The 23,566-nt window shown below is 39.2% G+C and overlaps 1 protein-coding gene across 5 annotated transcripts in view; it reads left to right on the top strand.

The window, feature by feature from the left end:
• Nucleotides 1–23,566, top strand: part of fab1 (fab1 kinase) — an 84,517-nt gene continuing 60,951 nt past the window's right edge. For 3 of the 5 annotated variants that reach the window (XM_045749287.2, XM_045749288.2, XM_045749284.2), the window contains exons 1-13: nt 1–104; nt 2,883–3,067; nt 4,818–4,963; nt 5,749–5,901; nt 7,264–7,453; nt 9,224–9,491; nt 10,737–10,976; nt 11,521–11,744; nt 14,778–14,937; nt 15,480–15,657; nt 18,009–18,115; nt 21,003–21,164; nt 22,072–22,273. In XM_045749287.2, coding sequence (XP_045605243.2) covers nt 2,950–3,067; nt 4,818–4,963; nt 5,749–5,901; nt 7,264–7,453; nt 9,224–9,491; nt 10,737–10,976; nt 11,521–11,744; nt 14,778–14,937; nt 15,480–15,657; nt 18,009–18,115; nt 21,003–21,164; nt 22,072–22,273 — 2,148 coding nt within the window. In that variant the 5' untranslated portion in view covers nt 1–104; nt 2,883–2,949. The remainder of the gene's footprint in view (nt 105–2,882; nt 3,068–4,817; nt 4,964–5,748; nt 5,902–7,263; nt 7,454–9,223; nt 9,492–10,736; nt 10,977–11,520; nt 11,745–14,777; nt 14,938–15,479; nt 15,658–18,008; nt 18,116–21,002; nt 21,165–22,071; nt 22,274–23,566) is intronic. The other 2 variants (XM_045749286.2, XM_045749285.2) reach the window with 2 other exon arrangements.

Genomic DNA, 23,566 nt, shown 5'->3' with positions numbered 1-23,566 from the left:
GTTTATATGGCAAGAGTGGTGGAGGAGCAGCAGTGTTTACAAGCGTCAGCTGACCCGCCTCCTCCAGCCTTGTGTAGGTTACTGAGACAACTGTAACTCTTTTTGTAAGTTACTGAGACAACTGAGACGTTTGTATTATTAACTACACGGTCAATATTGAATAGTTTAAACCTTTTGACCAAAGCCGATATGAATAAGATGCGTAATATTTCGGTAAAATGAATCCCGCTTTACTAGGTTTGACAGTTCTGTATATATATGGTCATTATACAGTTTGTATCATGAGACTTGACAAATCAAGTAATGAACACACGAAGTTAATGTCATACAATAATCTGTGGCACTGATATTTGTATACAGGTCCATAGGATGCTGTATTATTTAAATATTTAAGTAGAAGCCCTTAGGATACTGTACTCTTTTTAGATGTACAGACTCACGAATGCTTTTTTTTTTGTAAATAAAACCATTGGATAATGCACTATTTTTATAGAGGCCAATGGGACCGCCTACCCGCAGAAATGTAAATGTCAAAACTCTGTTGAATTTTGAAATCCAGCTAGGAAAAGTAAGGAGAAATGGGGTGGAGTGGGGGGGGGGATCTTTAACAAGCCGCAGGGTTCCTGTCCTTGTCAAGACTACTAGAGTGTTAGTAGCCCTCGGGTAAATTCAGGTAATTCTCTCTCGCTACAAGCAAATGGGACACTGCTATCTGGATACAAGCAAGTGGAGCTCCACTATCTGGATACAGTCAAGTGGGACACTGTTGTCTGGATATAATCAACTTGGGTGCCGCTATCTTGATACAAAATACGCTTCACTATTTGCTTAGGCCTTCAGGCCCATAAAACATTGTTCTATTTGTATACAATTGCATGAGGCTCTGCACTATTTAGATAAGTCTTTGAGAAATATCCCATCAACACTGGTCAAAAATACCCACCAATGTGTTCCAATAATAGGTTAAAACATGGGTATGTTGGGCATAAATATTTAAATAGGACTGCCAATATGCACATACATAGCTGGTAACATTATTAGCTCCACCTTGACAGTATATTAGCAGCTGTTTTTATAGTATGAAGGTTGAGCTAATAATGTTGTCAATCTTGTATCCCATGATAGAAGTTCTTATAGGTATGTTTGCCATAAATTATTAATGTTTAACCTATAGAAACTATAGTGTAAATGTCTAATTGTCCAATATTAATGCAGTCAAAAATAAAATTAATGTTTTCTGTGTAACAGATGGCAAGTAGCGACAAGTTCAAAGACACCTTGTCTAGATTAAGATACTGTGAAACCAACTGATTTTCTCATTGATACATTATGTTAATGTGATTTCTTTGTGCATTTGAAGAAAGTGATGGTGGAAGAACTCCTATACAGAAACCACACTAGAGTGTATGCGAGTAATGTGTAAGAACTTGATTTGGTATTGGCTCAAATGCGCCAAAACCCCCTTGTGGATTTAGTTGAATCCCATGTTACATTACTTATAGTGTATTGTGGCTCATTGGCTTAAGGCATGTGCTTGGGAGTACCCATGGTGCAGGACAATCCTTTGCATGCCTCCAACTGAGTTTCTCAATATTGATAATATCACAAACCACATCAAATATGCAAATAATACTGTGAAAAGATCTGTGGAAAAGCAGAAGGCAAAATTAAATTGTAGCTTCTCAAACATCTCAACTAATATCACAAATGGTCAAAGAATGCAAATACTCTTCGATATTGAAAAAATGCAAGTCCTTGCACGTGGAACTTAAAACTACAGATAACAGCTACCATATTAACAGGATGACCTTGCACTAAATAATAAATAAAAAGGACCTAAGAGTAATAATCCTCCAGTCATAGAAATCTGCTCAGCAAGTTGCTGCAGTAAAAAAAACTAAGAATAATCAAACCCACTATAGACCTCCAGAAAATTAGTGACTATCCAGTTGTATAAATGCCTTCTGTGCCACCATCTGCTCAATTGTACTCAAGCACAGAGACAAAAGGCATTATTGCTTTGGAAAATGAGCAAAACAAAATCATTCCAGACCTGTCAAATTTCATGCTGTACTAGGAAATGCTGAGGACCATATGGCTAACTCTTCAGGAATACAAAATAGGATTTGTCTTATTTTAAGTTTTAAAAATACAGCACTGTACTGAATATGTTAGAAAATGGTAATCCAGACTACTACTACAAAAGGTAAACTTTTCACCCATCATATAATAAACTTAAGGAATCTTTTACTCTCAGAAGTCAGAAATTCCAAGACAGTGTTAGTTAAAAAACTGATTAAAAAAAATCCATCATAAAGAATGTTAGATCTTTCCATAAAACAAACAGTCCCCACCACATCTACTAGCATTGGTCATCAGGTATATTCATGGATCAACTTTGGAACTGAGCAGATTATTTACTTAAGACTGAATTTTTTTTATTATATTCTAACTCAAACAAATTTTGCATGATTGTTACATATAAAATCTCCCCTTCATTTGTTATGAAACCTGGCAATGAACCCTGTAAAAATTCTGCAGGTTGCCTCATCACAATATGTACAACTATCAAGACACTGAACCAACCCATTAATGGGTATGTTGTCAGTGCGTACACAGCTTCAGTGTGATGGGGGATGGGAAGGTGTATTCCTCTTTAGTTTGGCAGGTCTTGTAGTTTTAGAAGTACAGTACTGTTTATTAGTTATTTTATTAATTTCTATGATGTGTGACTGTAGGACTTGCATAGTAGAGATCAAACATATAGTAGTTTTGATATCACCCGAAGCATTTATAGTAAATCCTTATGAATGAACCAGCATCATAGCAGTTCAGTATTCTGCATTGTGCCTATACACACAAACTTAATTTTTTTTTTCCAGAAATGTGCGATGGTTTTATAGAAGTTTATGAAAAAGTAAAAAGTCCAGAACAAATATGATTTAGAAGATGAGTCGTTCAAGTGGCTCCCCAACAAGTTTGACTGAGTTTGGGCCTCTAACTCCTGATGAAAAGCCTCAGGGTTATGGATTTTCATTTTCGAAGCTCTTTCAGAGAGCAGTTCGAGGTAGGCTCAACATTACTGCATTTAGAAGAGAAAGAGTATGGGGGTATTCAAAATTAATCATGATTCTGCTTTCATTTCTGAATCAAGACAGCTTGCATAAATGTTTTAAATGTGTTAATGGGTTTAAACTTTCTTTATTAGGGTAACATTTTTCTATTAATTTTTAATGTTGCTATGTTTTCGGTGATAGTAATAGAAAACAGTGCTTTCTAATCTCATGGGTGCCTTGGCTTAAAACAAAATGCAAATTTAAATTATTACAAATTAGAGTGTGTTCCATCAAAAGTTGAGGCTAATCACAATATCTTTATTGTAAGCTAATGGTATATTAGCTTACAATGATATAGTGTAAGCTAATAGTATATTTGCTTACAATGGTATATTGGGAGCTAATTGTATATTAGCTTACAATGGTATATTAGTTTTGTTCAAACCTGCCATAATTGGGAAAGGTTTTGTGCTAAATGGTTCTGTATTAGGGGATTTAATTGATTTGAAGTAAATGATGTATGCAACAACAGTTTCTATTGTAAATTGTAAACTACATGAAGGTGAGATTTTGCCTTGAGAGGCCTTATCAGACTTGGAGAAACATAGAGCTAGCTGCTTATGAAAGGAAAAGAAGGCTAGATGAAAGTGCAGTGAGGTTATAGAGGTGTGGGATTAATTAAGTCATACTTTGCATTTTATATTGTCAAATTAGCAAGTTGACTTGCAATGCTTAATTTTATTAGATTCTAATGTTTTTTCATCGTCAATGATGAGTTGTGTGCTTGAAGTTTGTGAGGTGTTGTGCCTGGTGTGGGCTGCTCCTGGGTACAGGAAAGCAGGCCTGGGGTTAAGATTGAAACCTGGTCTTGAGACATGACTTGAAACTTGAGCAGTCTCAAGTCTTCTCATAGCTTTTATGTTTTAGGGTTGAGAGCCATTTATGTAGCATGTCTTTGCACCTTAAGTAAATTATTGATAAGTTTTTGAGATACATGTATTTACAACACACAGCAGTTTCATATTCTGATTTTAGTCTCATGAATGTTGTGAAAAATTTGTATAGCATTTTTCCATTCATAAATTTAAGTTATGAAATTGGCAAGCAAAGCAAAGTTTTCTAACCATGCCATTGAGAAAAACATAAGAATAAGTGAATTTGCAGAAGGCCTTTTGACCCCATACAAGATGGCTTTTACTTAAGTTGATCCTTTTGTGACAGTTTTAATATCTATAACTGCTCCTACAGCTGTACACTGTTGGGTATCATGACCTATCTATATATTTTTAACTTATTTATTTAACAACCGTATTCAGGATTATAGTTTTTAATTTAAGGTCAATCTTAGAGCCGTTGGCTTGGCTGGAAACTGCAAGACTCTGTTCAGAAACTGAAATATGAATACAGTTTACGCTTTAGACTTCACTAACACATTGCACCTCTGACTACAAGATTAGGAATTTTATAGATAGGCACTTCATTCTGTACTAGCACAATTATGTAGTATTTTTTATTTTTTTATTTTAAGGGTTTATTTTTTTTTAAACATATCTTTTTCATAAACTTGAAGATTAAGTGATTGTTTGAAACTGACACTAATACTGAAGCATTTAATTAATACAAAATATTTATTATTTTCATGCACATTAGTAATGTTACTATATTTTCAATTAGAGTACTACTGTATATCTATAACCTTAGTAAGCTCTTTAGTTTTTTTTAGATTGCATGAAATCCCAATTTTTCCTCTGCCAATTACAGGAGCAACAGGTACATCAAAATTGAGCAATTCATCAGATCAACCGAAGCAAGATCACCCTAACCAAGTTGGGAGCAACAGAGAATCCGACCACCAACCTGTGTTACGATCAGATTCTTTAGATGGAGGACAAGGTTGGCTTGATAAGGTGATTAGTAGTTTTTCTAATTGTCTACAGTTTCAACGAAGTTATTTGTATAGCCTTCTGATGTATTGTGATTATCACAGGCTTCATATATAGGAATGGTGTAAAATCTAATTATAATATTGTGTTCAGTAATATTGAAAATATTAATTTTTTATATGGTAATTGTGCCTTTGTTGGTACAGATGGTCATAATAGTGTAATGTCTGTTATTACCTAATTAGCATAAAAGTTAGCTGTGCTCATATGGTCCTGTCTTTATGAATTTTTGTTTTAGCTTTATTTGAAACCTCCAATATTTCGACACATACAGGCAGCACGCAATTTATGTGGTACAGTACTGTGTTGGATTACATGGATTTGGAGATACAAGGGTATATACTTCATACCAAGTTTCAAAGTGCGCTGGTGAATGCTGAAATTTCATGGGTTGAGAGACTTGGATTACATTTGGTGAGGATCACCATGAAGGATCCAAATGAGGATCACCCTCATTTGGCGAGGGTGATCGTAAAGAATCCCCTGCTCCCTGTGCCTCTTTGAGGAGGGTCTAGGTTCTGGCTTGGGTCTCTGGTAGGCTGTTAAGGATTGCTGGGACTGATGTGAATCATATGAGTGGAGCCATCTCTGTTGACTAACTACAGGGAGCCTTGGTGGCCCAACCAGGAAGAGGAAGAAGCGCTACATTCAATGCCAGTTTTTTCTTTACCCTATGAACTTAAAAAATAAAAAAATAAATGCACTTCTCTTTAAATGTTTAAATTGTATTCAATTTGTTTCTATTCTAGGGGATGAATGATACAGCAAGTGTGAGCTCAGAGACATCAGTTACATCATCTGCTGCTTCAGTCATTAGTAAGGTTGGACCATCATCAGGACATGATCGAACACTGCCAAATGTTCTCACCAGGATAAGGAACATCATAGATAATCGAGGGTCTGTGAGTATAAAAATGTACAGTACTTACATTTTGATTGTTAATAAAGGTAAAATCCACTGGTCTTCATTCAGTTAAATTATTTATGCTCCAAATGGAGTAAAAATAAAGCACAGAATTTAATGAACTGCCCCTTTTTGGGTTGCTTGTCAATAGCTCCCCTCAGTTTACTTCACCGGCACACTCACAGAGCACTGTGATCACAGGCTTCCACTGACACTCTTGGCATACCAAGGACAAACATGTTTTCCAACAGTTTTCTTTTTTTTACTGCTAAGTGACAGGGCAGCTCATTGAGATCAGAGACCATCCCACTACCAAATTAAATTGCCCGCAGACTAAAGGAAATATCAAAACATTCAATTGTCATTAGAAACTTCTTTGGAAATAAATGTCAAGTAATTCTCTCAAATACCTAATACCCATTAATCTGACTACCCCAGCCAGCAGGTTTTCTCCTGACAGCCCTTTTGTGGTAAGCTCCAGTGACGATGTGGTAGAGGGCTGTTTATTGGACGGGTGGCATGCTTGGGACCAGGACACCTGGGCCTGTTGGGCTTGGTCTTATCTTCCTTGCCAGGTGGTCTGGGGTCCTTTCCACCTGTTTATATTATGTATCCTCCAAACTGTCATACTTGATTTGTTGGACAAGGGAGTTAGTGTGTTATTACTATATTCCTCTGGTTGGTGTGCCAACTGTTTCTGGTTCTATGGAGGACTCTCTGGGTCTGAAATTTGTCCTCAATCTTTATTTTTCAATTTTTTTTAGTACATATCCAACCAGTATAAGGACCTCTGGTTTAGTATCCCACTGGATGTAAAAAGCTGCTTTGAGACCAATATTTGAATCTTTATTTACTGAAACGTCATCCAATATCATCCAGTAAAAGCAAATTATGGCTACTATTGAATTTATCAAGCTCTGTTGATTTTATCATGCTTGATTTTATCACTAGGTAAACAGGCAGTTGTTATTGAGTTTGTGGCACAACTTTCCCCTCATTCAGTCAATGTAAAATTTTTATGGAATGGGTGTGGAAATGTAACCTGAAGTGGCTATGGAAGGGACAAGTGTAGGGTAGGCAAGCATTTGTGTGTGTAGGAGCCACTTTCAGTGGGTGTCTATCATTCTCACTGATGGCTTCCTCCATTTCTGTCTTATTTTGGTGGAGTTCGCAAGACATTAGGTCATCCTTAAGTAGATCTCTCCTCATTGTGGCACTATTGATTGTCTCTTTATGTTGCTGTATTTCTTGATCATGCACTAGTTACTAAGACTTCCCTGAAAAGGTTTCATTATGTTCAGTGTTTGATTTTTAATAGATTATGCATCAAATTACAGTATGTGCCTTTTTCACCCTACAGACGCCTCAACAGTACAAAGATTCTGACTTCAAGCAGTATTGGCTACCGGATAGTGTAAGTCGAGAATGTTACGAATGCGAAGAAAAGTTTACCACATTCCGTCGAAGACACCACTGCAGAGTTTGTGGTCAGATCTTTTGTTCAAGATGTTGTAATAGTATGATTCCAGGAAAGATCATTGGATACACTGGTAAGTAATCATGTACTGTATTGTGTTAGTTAAATGTAAACAGTTGAAGTTGATCTTTTACTCTTAATTATATTTTCATGCATCTCTGTATCAATAATGTGTTCCCTTCTGAATGAAACACACATTCGGCATTATAAACATCCCAGTGTTAAAGTTGGTATTGCCTTATTCTCTGGGAGGTACCACGCAATTGCTCCCCCATGCTGATTGCTGGCTGCACCTAGCCTTTGCTCAACACACTAGGTCTCCGAGACTCAACTGTTATCTATCAGGAGCCAAGACTAGAATCTGACTCACTCTTAAGAATAAAGATCAACCACCACAAAATTGGGGGCAGAGGAGGGGGTGGTGGGAACTCCCACCAGAAAGCATAAGTTCAACAAAACAAGCAACTACTTTTTGAGAAGGGGGCACCCCAAGGGAAAACAAAACAAATGGCCATTGCCTCATTGACTTGTTTTCCTCTGCAAGGCCTGTTGATGTGTAGAGGGTAGATATTCCTCATCCCCCTCCCATCTTTTGTGTTGCTTTTGGGTTTCTCTTTTGGCAGAGAATTCCTTTCTTAAGGAAACTTTCCGCCTGGCTCTTGAATCTGGGTGGTTTCTGTTCCTTCAGGCCTGGTCTTCATTTTATGTCTCTGCAAACTTTTCCTTCGTTTAATGCCTCTACAAACTTTTCTTTTGTTTTTGGTTAAGGATAAGATGTCTGCTTTTTGAAAGAGTCCTCTAGTCATTGATGCTTGGTTTGTCTGGCTGTGGGTGTATTTCAGCATATGCTCTGTCCTGTGATCATGGTGCAGCATTGTGCACTACTCGTGTACTGCTGATTGATACCTTGTTTGTCAACCCAGCCTAACATTCCTAGGCCATCTGAAAGGCTGTTCATCTGAGCCAGCTGGTAGTTTATCCACACTCTCATGATATCTACAGTTTACTGCTCTGTTGACTTTCTTTGCCAATACAGTATGTCTATGGTAAATTCAACTTGGTGTTGGCTTCTTACTACTTGAATATCCCACAGCCTCGTCATGCTTGTGTGCTGATGTTTTGTCACTGGTAAGGCCTATATTTTCCTTAACAATATTTTGTAAATCTTTTTCAGGAAAGTCTGCTAAAGTGCTGCTGTGAGTTAGGTCAGTGAGCTACTCAGAGGGCTCTCGGAAATCAGGCATTGAATTTAATTAAATTACCTTTTTTGTTAGACTACTCAATAGCTCCCTGTAATTGCTCTGTTCCCTTCTTACGCATGGGATTTGGAGGGAAGGAGGGGAAGAAGAGTTGGGTACAGTTTGGACAACTTGTGAATGAGGTGGCTGACTGGTGGAAACTCTAGATGACCTGGGCTGCCATCTGAAGTCGGTTGCATTATGGTCCGGTTGTTTGCCTCACAGCAAAGATGGTCTGCCTTGTTTTCCTCAAGGTTTCTAATTTCCTTTAAAGAACTTGCTTGTTTTGATTATGTAAAATCCCAACTTTAAGTTGGGGTTTTACATGATATTGGGTTGATCTCTCATCTTCAAGCTTTCCCCACACCTCATAGAGAAATCCCAATTCTTTTCCTGGGTAAGCTCAAGTAAATTTCAGAGACCTTGTGTAATTATCTGAGTCTTGGCAGTCCTAGTGCTATAGCCTGAAGAACTACTGAGTGGCACACCAGAAATGGGCATTTCATTACATTTATTGTTAGATTTTTCATTCTTCTAATATGACTTTCAAGCAAATTTGGAACATGATATGAAAGTAATCTTATTAATCTCTTCCTTTTTGCAAGGTGAACTGCGAGTTTGCACATATTGTTGCAAAGTAGTCTTGTCATATCTCCAGTCAAGCAACTTGGCTGTTGATGTATTGGCAGATCTGCGGGCATTACAGGAGGAGTTACTGCCACCCACACCTGGTCAGTCTTTGGGCACAAATTATCAGGATGCCTCATTTTACAGCTTTTCAGGATCAAATACTCCTTTAGCAACACCTAGGGGAACACTCCGCAGGCGGGCCTCACTTGGTTTCCAAGAAGAGAAATATGCCACCAGAACTAGGTACGAAGCTATGCCAATTGTTATCATTAATGGAATGTGAATTTGAAAAATTATCCTCTAAGTCATCAGTGTCTAAAAGATCATTTGTACTTGTGGTTCTATCCTCTAAACTCTACTATCCCAACTGTACTTTACTCTATATTGGTTCAGGGGGATCATAAATACTTTGGTATACCTGTTCTCTTCTCTTTGCCCTTTTTTTATCTTTGAGCCCATGGTTTAATGTATACTTTAAGAAATCTAAAATTTTCCCTGTACTTCCCCTTACTCTGCTCTCTCTTGGTCTAGAGGATCATATATACAAGGAAGGCTTATCCTATCCTGTACAAGGAAAGGGTAAATCTGTATACAGTACAGTATATTGGAATGAAAATATTAAAGCTTCATTATGGATTGGAACGTTGCATACATTAAACACTTTCAATGGAATTTTTCTGGTGGAAATAAAAAGATGTCATTTAAGAATCTAAACCTGGAGGCTATCAAGACTCCGTGGTCTCCGTGGCGTAATGGTAAAACGCTCGCCTGGCGTTCTGCGAGCGCTTTGTCCTGGGTTCGTATCCTGGTCGGGGAGGATTTACTGTGCGCAAATCCTTAACTGTAGCCTCTGTTTAACCCATCGGTAAAATGGGTACCTGGTTGTTAAACGATTCTTCGTGGGGGTCGTATTCCGGGGACCATAGGATTAAGGACTTGCCCGACACGCTACGCGTACTAGTGGCTGTACAAGAATGTAAGAACTCTTTTTATATATAAATAAATAAATAAATTAATAAAGACAATACACATTGCTTATGTGAGATGATCATGAACCTACACCTTGTGAAATATAAACAGAAACTTGAGAAAGTTTAGAGGTTTGCAGCTAGATTACTACCAGAATTGAGAGGCTTGAGCTATGATGACAGGTTGAGAGAACTCGCTCTCACAAGCTTATCAGGGAGAAGAAACAGGGGATATGATAACTAACAAAATTTTGAGGGGAAATAGATGAAGTGGACAAAGGAAACATAGTTAAATTAAAGAGAGGTAGAACAAGGGGGACATTGGTGGAAGCTGTCTTCACTCATGTTGGGATTCAACTTGGTTCCTCTCCCTTTCCCCAGCATTTTATTATATTCAACACTGAGCTAGTTTTTTTCTTAAATTGTCATTTTGCCTCCAGAGAAAATGAAATTTTGACTCATGAGTATAGTACAGTACAGGATTCTCAGAAAAATGTTGCCAATTTTTTTTTAATCCCAGATATTCAAGTGGAGATTTCCAAGCATTTGGAGTTCACCGGGACAGTGACCAGATGACTGCAGAACGGCAATTGTTGTTGAGAGATTCACAGCAGCTTCACTCTCTGTGGTCACACATGGCCGGAGGGACTGGATGTCTTCCATTGGGTTCTCATCGACATCGTCTTAAATCATTCCACAACTGTTTCATAGGAAGGGATCTTGTACAGTGGCTCCTTGTTAATGACAAAGCATCTAGTAGGTAAGTTTGTCAGAATTAGCTTAGATTTCAACAGTACTAAGTGCACTCTGAGATTTGTTTTTGCATTTGGCATTGTATATCACTTCATTCCAGATAATACATGAAGATTTGCTTCAAATAAGGAAAATGAAAAAATCTGGTTTGTTAATACAAATACTGTACTGCATTTTAACAATACATTTATCAATAAATAATATAATCTTTTGAATAATTTCTTAGTACAGTACATTATAGTACCATTTTAAGATCTTTTTCAATTGCTTAAATTATATGTTATACATAACTTAATGTCTTGATGAAATGGGCATGAGTCTCTATCAGTTTTCAGCAGGTCTACCAGTTATTCACATGTATATACAGTATTATATTAATCTTCTAATATTATGAGTTTTGAAATTAAAGGAAACTTAAATTTTTTTCTGTCCTACTTAGTATGTGTTTCGAAAGTTAATTTATATTTATCATTACAGTAGCATTCTATTATTTGATAAAATAACAATTAAGATTCAAGAGCTGTTGTGACAAAACACTGATTTGTTTCCAGAGCCTCAGCAGTAGCCATTGGTCAAGCTCTTTTAGAAGCAGGTTATCTGGTGTGCATATCACAGCCAGAGCAGGTGTTTGTCGATGACTATGTATTGTATCGTCCAATGCGTCCAAACTGTGGAAATTCAGAACCAGGCGTGCAAGAGGGTTTGAGTCGTACCCAAGATGGTGGGCAAGAACCACTTTGGGTGAAGCAGATTTCTAATATGGCTGAAGATTCTGGTTGGTGTTATATATGATTACTTTTTATTATAATACTACTCTGCACATTGTGCTTGGTTAAAATACTTAATTTTCTTCCAGTTTACAGGTAATGAATTAAATGATGTCTATTAAGTTCTGAAGTACAGGTACAGCATTTACAATCAATGTTTGTCATGTTAACATACGAGCGACCAAATTCGTAAATAATCAAAGCAAAGTTTGTTGTGAATTTCCAATATTATTGTGATTTAGATATGTGTTGTCCTGCAATGCTGATCCAATATAAAACATTTTAAATACCTGTTTTAACCAAATGCCATTCTAATGAATGCTATATTTCTGGTTTTTGTTCCTACCCCCTCATGCTGGCCTAATGGGTGGCATATTTTAGATACCTATTTCCCCCTATGCTGGCCTAGCATGTAGTGTCAGTAGGTTTCTAGAGTGCCATTTATGATCAGGAAAACTGTTACAGCCAGGTTATTGATAGCATGAGAGTAAGACAGTAGAATTGATTCAGATCATCCATAATACAATATTTGTTTGCAGTGAACATTGGTCTCTTAAGTGGCCCTTTGTATAAGTATAGAAATGAATTATGATAATTTGCGTAACAAGATTTAAAAAATTTAGGGGGACATCAAGAGGTTTAGCTCAAACTGGGTGGGTGGAGAGAGCATATCCCCACCCAAAGAAAAATGCAATCTGCCCTTTGTATCAAACTCCAGGAGAGATCAAACTGCAACCAAGGCATCTTTGCTCTCGCCCAAACCCTGGTCCCCACTATTGACCAAAGCGAAGAATGGCCAGGGAGGTCAGAATTCCTCTCAGGAGAAGGTGCACTATCAAATGAGGGCACCCTGTTTTCCACAGAAAGATCCAAAGATGTCTGCCACAAAATCAAAGGAGGGAAAAGTAGTCAGAATGGGGTACTTGCATTTCTGTGCACTCCTTTGCAGGGACTAACTCTGAAGAGACTGTCTCAGACTCAACCCGTACTGGCATTTGTAGAGCCATGAGCCCAGGTAGTTTAGCTGCCTTTTTAAGAGGCAGGGACCTGGAATCTGAATAATAAGTGGGCTTATCAGAGCTCTGTACACTGGCCACATCAGAAGCTGATGGGGAAAAAAAGATACAAACTTGTCACATGTATCCATAACCAGTACCTTGAAGTACTCCTAAAATAAATGAGAGGATATTGCTCAGCCTTGATGCCAATAATGGATGGGACCTGCAGTAGCATGTAATGTAAGATGTGACCTCACAACAAGAGTGGAAAAGATCATGATCCCAGCAAGAAGAGCGAGGCAACATGGGTAACAGCTAGAGTAGAAAAGCACAACAGAAGGCCAGAAAAGCCACAAGCAGCAGAGTAAGACTTAAGGAGGTTGGGGGATTTCATCACGGCTTGGCTAGAGAGATATGAGGTAAATGTTTTCGCTTAAGCAACGAACATATCTTTAGGTAGAAGTACTAGGCACATGAGATCACAAATAGGGTTAAAAATGTCAAACCCAGTCCTCTAAAAATGAAGGGCATGAGGAGTCACAGACAGGACAAACAGTTTCTTAATGCTGCTCTTGGCACATACGATAAAAGAAGATGTAAATCCCCTCCTCCTGCATGAGCAGGATTCATTGCCTCTTTTTGGGCTATAGTCAAATTTTCCAGATATATTTTATAGCAAATGATACAATACATGTTTCTGCATAAATAGATACAAAGCTCATTACCACAGGACACACGCCTTGCACTGTTACTCTTGCTCCAGCCCGTCCTCTTACAAATTGTCACTTTTCGCTCATATGCACTGTGGCCAAAAAGGGCCTTGTTGGAATTTTTAAAAACTACAAATTAATTTTTCAATTGAAATGAACCCAAAGCAGCAAGTTTTGGATCCTTCGAGTTGAGTTGGATCCTGAGAGTTGAGCTGCTAGTGGCAGCTGCCTCCTGGGTAAGTCTCTCCTTTACTCTTTAGTGGTTAGGTAGCTCCGGGGAGCCAGAGGGGCTCTTCACATAAAATCAGCGTTGAATATAATGAAACTCCATTTTCTGGTTCAGTCCTGGAGGCTCCCCACCATCCCTCCCTCCCTTCGGTTGGCAGTTTTACATTTTTGACATTCGGCCTCAGAACTTTGGTTGGATAGCCGGGACGGGGGTCTGGGGTCTGGTCCCTGCTTCTCCCTCCCAGAAAGGGGTTAGCTGCGCAGACAGGCGGTACTGCGGTGGGTGTGATGTCATGCTTGTTTGCTTGTTTTCAGGTTGGGGAGTTCTACTTAACAGTTCGGGTTTTGATAGCAATGTTTCACCAGTTAGGGTCTGTTTTGGGACGCCTACCTTTCTGATTGCCTAACCTGGTCGATGGCAGACATAGAATGCTTCCAACCACAAGGAGGTTTCTCTAAGCCATTGCTCCTCGTGACTCTCTGAGGGGGAAGCCAGGTTCTGGCTCATGGTTCCCAGTAGGCATTAGAACTCTGTTCAAAGGACTGTTGCCACTGTCTAATACATGCATATCAACCCGGTAAGCTCTGGGTAGTCTCTGTGACTCGCCCAGAAAATGGCATTTCATTACATTCAATGCTGGTTTTATTGCTTGAAAAATGCCACCTAATCTACATGTAAGTGTTCATCATCATCTTCATTATCAAAAGCATTATGGAAATCAGTGCACAGTTTCCAACTTGGTGTGGAGAGGCCCCATTCAGGACAGAATGGATTTTCTTTTTATAGAAAAGGCTGGAGATATTGTGACACTTAAACTTCATTCCATCTTTCACACCTAAGAATATTTAAATGGAGAAGAAGTAGGTGGAGGAAAATGTTCAGGATGGTAAGAAGGAAGATGAGGAGAGGTTAAGGGTTCCTTATTGCTGAAACATTGCTTGGTACAGAACTGACAATTTATTTTGGCTCAAGTTCTTGGATTGTGCATTGCTTTGCTGCAATGCTTTACTAAAAGTGAAATGCTTGTACCAATGCTCTTCTTTATTCCTCATAGTCAATTTCCTCTTTAATTTAATAACATTAAAAGTAGTTAAATGGTTACAGTGACCACAAGGGGAACGACTAGTAGTAATATGATCTATGAAGAACCTGACCATAGTGTGGAAACACCAAATTCCATTACCTCGTCCACCTCGAACTACTGTTTGGATCTGAATCTTCAGGACAATGTTGTCTCTATGAGAAAGCCTCTAAATATATCCAGGTGAGATACAATAGAAAAATACGTACATTATTTAATCAGATAAATGTTAAGGGATTTGAAGAAGAATTATTATTTGATTTGATTATTCTTTGAACATTTTGATTTGTGAATCAATACTGTACTAGGTGGATCAAATTGCACATTAATAGATTTTAAGGGCAATGAACTCTGTATTGTCAATTATTTAAATGTTTATTTTTATTGCCATTTGAAAGAGTATTAGCCATATGATTATTCGATTATTATTTATGTGCACATGAAGTTAACACTAAAACTGAGACAAGCATGTCCTTGGGAGAGCCAATTATTGCCTAAGGAAGTAATAGTGGTCTAGCTCAGAAAAAGGAGTTTCATAAAATTGGCTCATTTTTGTATTTATACAGTACAGTACTATATTTTATTTTTAACTTAACAGTTTATTAAGCATAGTCATATTTCCTACCATACTGAAATTGCAAGATCAGTTATGTTGTTCCTTAACAGATTTGTATTGTTGACTAATAATGGTGCACTACTAATATGAAGTAAACTCTACTATTCAGTAGACGAAGCAGCATGGGTAGTGATGTGGTTGACAGCAAGAGTTCTAGAGTTAGTCCCTTAGAAGAGGCACCATATTCCACAACAGTTTCTGCTGCACTCAGTGCCAGTGCTCAGCTGTCACTGTCCAGGGAGGCTCTGGTGGCAACCACTGCAGTCATGGCTGAGGAAGTGTTACAGGTGATACATTTTTAAATTTGTTACTTTTAGTTTTGTGTACTTTTTATATTCATTGTGTATTACAATCAAAGCTTCAGTAGGAAATCAAACTTAGTTGTATTAAAATGACTTTTTATACTTGTTGCAAAGTAATGACCAATTCTTATCAGTGTCATAGGGAAGGTAATTTACAAAGCCTTTGGCAATGGACAGTTTATTAGACACAGATGCCAGTTAAAGGAGAAAGGGTGGTCTTCAACCCCTCCCCCCTTTCCTTTTCCTTTTTGGTGCTGTTAGTTCTAGGCTGGCCTTTCCTCCATGTTTCCATTCAGTCTTTGCATGGTGATTAGATGCAGGGCAGTGAGGATTCCCCTCTATCGTGGGTTCCTGTTGTGTTTCCTTCCCCACGTGGGTTTTTGGCTTTGCAGTTCATTTCATCTTCTCGGTTTGGTGTCCTGTTGGTTTTTCTTTACTTTCTCCTTTGGCCTCTGGGTTCTTGGCTTTGCAGTCTGCCTTTTTGTTTAATTTTTGACTCTGTGGCTGCCCCTTGGCATGTCCTGTTTTTTTGTTTCATGGCCTGGTTTGTTTTCATATGGGCATTCTCAATTGCCATTTTGGATCCTTTCTTCAGCTTGTTCTGGATTCTTGGACTTTTCATGATGTGGAGTGTGATTCTCTGTGTCGATGGTTATGGTTCCATGTCTGGGCCTGCTTTGACAACTGACTGGCTTGGGGTTCCAGCTGGTCTACATATCTGCAAGCGGGGGGGGGTCTTGGTGATACTTCTACTCTTCACAGTTTGAGCATTTTCCTGTGGTATTTCTCATTTGCTGCATATGCTTGTCTACCCTCACTTTCTTGATGGATGGACATGGTGTGGAGTCTTTTTCCTTGTTCTCCCGGTGACTTTTTCTTCTGACGTGGCCTTATGTCTGCTTCCTATCTCGTCCCTCTCTGGGCCTTTTTTTGAGTACTGCTACATTTTATTGCTTTCTGGACTCATTGTTCATTGTGTTATGGGTCTCCCTTGTCTTTCTTATTTTCCTTCACATACAGGCTGGGGGTCTGGTTCTATCTGGCTGATCTGAATCAGGCTCCTGCCCACTTATGGAGGGAGAGGATTCCAATTAGCTCTGTTGCAAACTGGTTCTTGTTTGGGGCTTTTGGTCGGGTCCCCTATCCTTGCAGATGGTTCTGTTCTGCTTATGTTCCCAGTTCTGCCTGGAGCTCGGTCTGTCCATGTTACTTTTTGTGGTTTTGAAGCCTTTGCATATGTTCACATATTTCTTCTTCGTCTCCAATCAATTTGTTGCTTTTGCCTCATGACTGAATAGTTGCACTAGCTGATCCTCAAGCTCCCAGTGCTGCCACTTGGTGATGAGCAACTGCTACCAGTGGATGAATGACCTAATACTGGATGCTTGTTTGCAGAGTTGTTCAGATTTGACATACTACAGGTATTGCCTGTTTTGTTTTGCTGTACCCTTCATGTGGCTGTTTTCTTTGTGGGGGGGGGGGGGGTGATAAAGGATACCCTGCTCTATGCACCTTTATGAGAGGGGTCATGTTTTGGATTTTGATTGCCATATGATTTTAATGACTTCCCTAGTTGTATTTGTGGGGGGATGATTCACAGCTCTTGGGTTCCACCTCTCAACCCTCAGTTAACTAGTGTATAGGTTCCAGAGCCTATTGGACTCTTGTCATATCTACATTTAAAATTGTGTTTAGAGTCTGCCTCCACCACATCACATCCTGTGCATTCCAATTGTTCACTGTTTTGATACTGAACATATTCGTTCTAATGTCCCAGTGGCTCATTTGGGTACTAGTTTCCATCTGTGTCTCTTGTTTGTGTATTACCCTTGCTAAATAGTTTGTCCCTGTCTGCCCTGCCTAATCTCAGGAGTATTTTGTATATAGTAATCAGATCTCACGTGTTTCTTCTATCTCCCAATGATGTGAGGTTTAACACCTGTAGTCTTTTCTCGTAGCTCATACTACTCGACTCTGGAAATAGTCTGGTGGAATACCTCTGAACTTTTTCCAGCTTTGTCTTATTTTTAAGGTGATAAAAATTCCATGCTGATGCTGCACATTCCTGAATTGGTCTGACATGAATGATATACAGTACAAGATTCTGAAAAACTGTTCAGATTCCTAAAGGCCTGATGTGGCTCTAACCAGTGTGGGTTGTCAACAGGGAACCACAAAGGATCCATCAAAAAGACATTTCATTACATTCAATGCTGTTATTTTCTCTTGTACATGAGATGTCAGTTATTAGATAGCTGCTATTTGAGGGTTAGGAGAGCTTTAGTTAGGTCCACAGACATAACTTGTTGAATTGCTTTGTATTTCTTGCATTCTAGGCTCTGCGAGGTCATGATGGAAAACAGTCTCAGGCAAGATCGGGCTGGCAAGAAGAAGGAAATCACAGTTTGGATAATGAAGAAATGGCTGTTCATCAGAGACTAGAGTATGTTGCAGTTTTAAAAACCTTAAATCATTTCACCAAGTCATTATTTCTGCATCATGACAATGCAGAATGAATCAATGTGCATCACAAGTGGACAGAGTTCAAGACATCCACCCCTCTATACCAAATTGCTGACTGTCACATAAAAACATAATTGATGGGTCACACAAAAACATAATTGATGGTTCCACACAGAAATAACATTTAATTTTCATCATTTATTAAATAAACTTTTAAGTAATTTTTCTTTCTACAGTGATATAAAGAAATTATTTGCTCAGTTACATGTGACCATAAATAGCTGGGCGATGTAAAAATGTACTGTATAACATTTTGTGAGCTCATTGTCACCTTGAACACAAAGCATTGGTTATTAATCTTGGCTGTACAGATAGTTCCCGATTTGCATGGTTTTAGTGGTACGCAAGTAAGTAATTTTCTGGTAGGGCTCCTATGGTGGCTCCTTGTTGCTAGAAACCTGGATGTTGTCACCCAGTTTGAATCACACCAGGCCCTTGAGCTGTTGAGCTTAGCAGGGGGACCAGAAGCCAGAACCTAGCTCCTTCTATAGAGTTGCAGGGAGCTTGAGGATACTAGACTCAGTCCAAGAAAGATCACCAGAAAGGTAGAGGGAAACAAAACAGGCAACAGCAAGATGAGCAAAATATAGAAAGTAAAACCCTGAGACAGATCCAAATGATCATTAGGCAGTTCACCCTCTAGTAACAGCTACCTACCACCAGTTGGCAGTACCCCTCAGCTATTGGCTCTGCCTAGACAACGCGTCAGTCATTTAGCCTGATGTGACTGTGCATCACCACCACTCCCACTCCTTGTATCCACTAGCACTCTTCAAGTCCCAGTTTTTCAGATAAATGATGGCTGTCCTGCTTGCATACTCATTCCTTCTTTTTTTATCTACTTCACATGTATGTGTTTCTGTACCTCACTTTTTGTATGGACTCTGCTAAACCGTACACCTTAAGCTACATACATCTAGAATTTGACTTCTTTAGGTGCTTTCTGGAGTTGCCCCTGCCCTGATAGTGTCCTCAATCCTGGCAGATTCAGGTAACCGTCTTTGAGAGGTGGAGGGAACCCTCACACTGTGTAGTGCTCTTTGATTCTTCTGTGGGAGTCTGGGGTTGGGAGCAGTTGGGTTTTTTCCTAGAGAAGTAACACAGGGGGTTCTTATACTTGTTATATGATGCTTTGTTTATGCTCTTCTCGACTGCCTATTTTCCTAGGCTGTATCCCTTGGGAGAACAAACCCAACAGGACTCAGGGTCATAGGTGTAACTGACCCAACAAGCAGCTTTTCAGAGGCAGAAAGAATGGTTGTTGCTCTGTGGCACAGATGATGTGCAGCTCTCAAACTCCCACAAGGCAAAAGTGGATTTGAAGGGGATATCCATAGGCCTCACTGAAGCCCTCAGGGGATTGCCAGGGCCTGAAGACTGACCAAGTACCCAGTGAGTGTCCCCACCCAGACACTGGGGACACTCACCAGCAATTATATAAGTTGACCAATACAGCCTGGTTAATGCAGCTGTGAAGGTCGACCTTCAGTGTGCTAACCTAACCTGTGTGCTAACCGACCTTCAGTGTGCTAACCTTCAGTGTGTCCCAACTAACCAAAATGCTCACCACCCAACTAACTATCCACCCAGTGAAAGCCTGAGGAACTCAAAGTAAAAGATCCCCACAAACCAGCATGGTATGAACCGAAGAGCCAGAAAAACCTCTCTAGTCTACAGCATCCCACTGCCTTGCAATGCATAAACCAGTCAATGGAAGAACAGGAATGGCAAGAAAGAATAGAAGCATATTATCAAAGGCTCCACCACTATGAAAAGCAGCATGGAGGGACCGAGAATTCAAACAGACCTGGGAATCCAAATAGAGGAGAATCACATGAGAGAAGAATGGGAACCTGAACAGAATGCTGTACAGACATTTGGCTGTGCAGAAGAAGTAAGACTTGTACTGACAAAGCCACTGCCACACCATGCCTGGAAATCTAAAGCAAAGAAGGAGCATGTCCAAAATGCACATCAGTAAAGAAACCAGCTAACTCAACTTCGTGATGGAACTAATCAAGAAAAAACCCATAAGGAAACTAAGACCTTGTCAACAGATGAAGGAAAACAAGGGAATGAGAGAGAACTCCCAAAAAGAGCCTTGAAAGGCACATGAAGGAAGCTAACAAAGTACCAAGCTTAGTAAAGATACTACAAGGAGAACCAAGAAATAAACTCCCCACATATCCATCTGCCTAAAGAATGAGGCAGTCAAGCATGTGCACCAAAGAAAAAAACCTAAGAGGAAGCAGAAAAGGGTGAAGAGGAGCAGAGCTACCACCCAAAACCCTTGGCTTGCACACAAGGCGGCTCAGTGCTAGGAAACTCCATTTAGAAGCTTCTCACAAGGCCAAGGAAAAACCCAAGTTCAAGAGAGGAAACAAGATTATGCCAAGATGAAAAATTGGACCATAAAGCTAGTGAGACCCATTTGGGGAAGGAAGACAGAACAGGAACCTATAGAGAACATGGAGGAACTGAACCACCATGCATCCCACCTACTCGCAAAGACCGAATGAAGCTGCATGTGAAAGACTAGTCCTTATCAACATCAAAAGAATGAAGAGAATCAAAAGCCACCCCCTCAAGGCTGAAAGATAACACCCCAGAAGGCCCCAGCATCATGAGGCTAAAAAGGAAAACTTAAAACAGTGTTATCCTAATTACAGAAATCAGTCCTTGGAAATATTTACGTCATTCTCCTATGAACATATTGGTTAGTTCACCCATTTCTCTTAGTAACTTACTAGTGTATCTGCTAGATTACCAACCAAATCACTTGCTAATGTATTTTTTTCTAATTTCAGTGCTATGTGGGGATCTCATGAAACTGCCCTTCTGTGTCAACTTCTTGATTCAGGTGGCTTATCATCATCTTGGGCAGAAGTAATCCTGCCCATTGTACACACTGTCACAGATATTATCCGTCCAGATGTCAAAAATGACAGTGATGATATGGATATACGGCAGTGAGTACAGTACATTGTCAGATTTTTAGTGGTACCATTGTAAAGGGTTCAAGAGCTAATAGCTCGATTCTACAGACACAAATACTAAATATAGTTTTGCCTCATATTTTAATCCAGATGATAAACTAAGATTGCCTCATTTGACTTCAAAATTTAAGTACTCATACACAGTAGTGTTTTGTTATATATTTTATTATAATGTGGTGTGACCGGAGGGAGGGGAAGGATGCTGGGGAGCCTCCTGGTCTCACCCAGAAAAGGGCATTTCATTACGTTCGACGCTGGTTTTCTGCAGAGCCCCTCTTCGGCTTCCTGGAGCCACCTAACCAAAGATAAAGTAAAAGAGGGACTTACCCGGTAGGCCACCACCACGTGCTCCTGAACTCAAAGTCGAGACAACTGGCTGCAACCTGCGACCTGGGTCTCGCCTAGAAAATGGCATTTCATGACATACAACGCTGATTTTTTTTTTTAAAGAAAGAGGCAGATGGATGTAATAAATTGAATGAGAGGGCAGTGCATGCAAATACCAGTGTTGAAGCAGACCCCATGAGCTAGTTCTAGCAGGATAACTCGAATTACATGTGGATCATGTGTTGAACATACTCTAAATTTGTGTGGATCAGCCTACAACTCAGACCATTCATATATGGATTAGGTTACATTGCATTGATTCTAGGGGTGCAAGGTCCCCACGGCCAAGTTTCTGGCCAGGCCTTCTAGGTAGCATGAACTGTCATAGCTTTCTAATTGTGATCTTTCTTTTGTCAAAATTCATGATTAAACTTGTAATCTACATACAAGATTGTAGTTGTTGTTATTGTTAAATAATACTGTAATTACATACTTTATTCTGTAACAGGATTTTTAAATAAAGCAGTTTTATAGAAGAATGTTTATTTTTCAGATATGTGCAGTTTAAAAAAGTTCCAGGGGGCAGTCGGAGTGAATGTGAAATACTAAATGGAGCTGTGTGTACTAAAAACGTTGCAGACAAATCCATGGCTATACGACTTATAGACCCACAAATTCTATTGGTTGCTTCTACTATAGACTATCAACGAGGAAATGACAATAAGCTTCTAGCCCTTGACAATCTTTTGCTGCAGGTAAATATAGTACAGTGCACAAGTTATGTAAGTCATGATTTTGCCTATGAAATGGTACTTTTAATTTTACCAGTTAAACCTTAAAGTGTACAAAGAGTAAACAAAATTAAATTTCCTAATAGAATGATTAATTTGATTGCAAAATCTAAGGAAAATGTAAATAACGTAATTTTCTACATATTTACTGGTTAGACGAGGTGTAGAAGGTTGGTGGGTGGTGCAACAAGCCAGATGTGTTGACACCAGATCTCGTGTCTTGCTGACACTGGTGTATGGCAGACGACTTCAGTGTTGACCTTGGATGTTTCCACGATAGTCTCTTCCATTTCGGTTAATTCAGTCGCGTATTTGTGCTGAATAATTAGATTTATGTACATGTAATTTTTGTATGTTTTATAGAATATATGTATGAATCAATGTATGTGTAAATAAATGTTTGTGAAAATTAATGAATCTATTTATGTACAGTATGTGCATATAGAGTATGTATCAATAAGAGTATAAGAACCAAGGGGACTGCAGAAGGCCACATATAGGGCAAATGGCCTATATGAAGCAGCACCAGCACTTGTTTGTATCCTCGTATAGGGCAATAAAATAAAAAGCAGCAAATAAAAGCAGCAGGATTTTTTCATGAGTAACATGTTCAGCATTGCAGAACATTCTTCAGTCTGTTCCAAGGCTATTGCTTGCTATAACACACCGACACCTTTCATATCACTTAAAACTCCCTCCAAATGATTCTTCAGGATTTGAAATTCTCCAAAATTCACTGAAATATTATAAAATAACCAAATGAACACAAGCAGCCAGGTGGCCTGGCTGCCACTAGGTGGCAGCAGTAGTGAATATCTGGTCGGTATGGTAACCATCTCACTTTTAGCCTTGTCCTTGTCTTCATCAAAACCTCTTAGTGCAAGGGGTTCCGTGTTATTTTTTCTTCAGTTGGCTTCGTGTCATTATAGTAACTTCCATTGTGTTGATTGCAAAGACCAGAATAAAACGTTTAAAAGATAGGAACAGGCAGAGAGGATCATTGCTAGAGTACAGAAGGAGGTTGGAGAAAGGTACAAGATGACTCCAAGTCGTCATCAATACACATACTACACACTCTTCAATACCACATGAATTATCACACTCCACAACACCAATCTAGGGATCCCCATCACAATGCTCATACTGTTCAAATCACTTGTGCTGTCCCCGCCTTGAGGGCTGCTGAATACTCTGCTTTTCAGAGCATGAAAGATTATTGAAATGGAGAGAATACAGAGAACATGTGTACCTCTTATA

Source organism: Procambarus clarkii, chromosome 27 (assembly GCF_040958095.1).
Source record: "Procambarus clarkii isolate CNS0578487 chromosome 27, FALCON_Pclarkii_2.0, whole genome shotgun sequence".
Lineage (NCBI taxonomy): Eukaryota > Metazoa > Arthropoda > Malacostraca > Decapoda > Cambaridae > Procambarus > Procambarus clarkii.
This window is presented reverse-complemented; position numbering and strand designations above follow the sequence as displayed.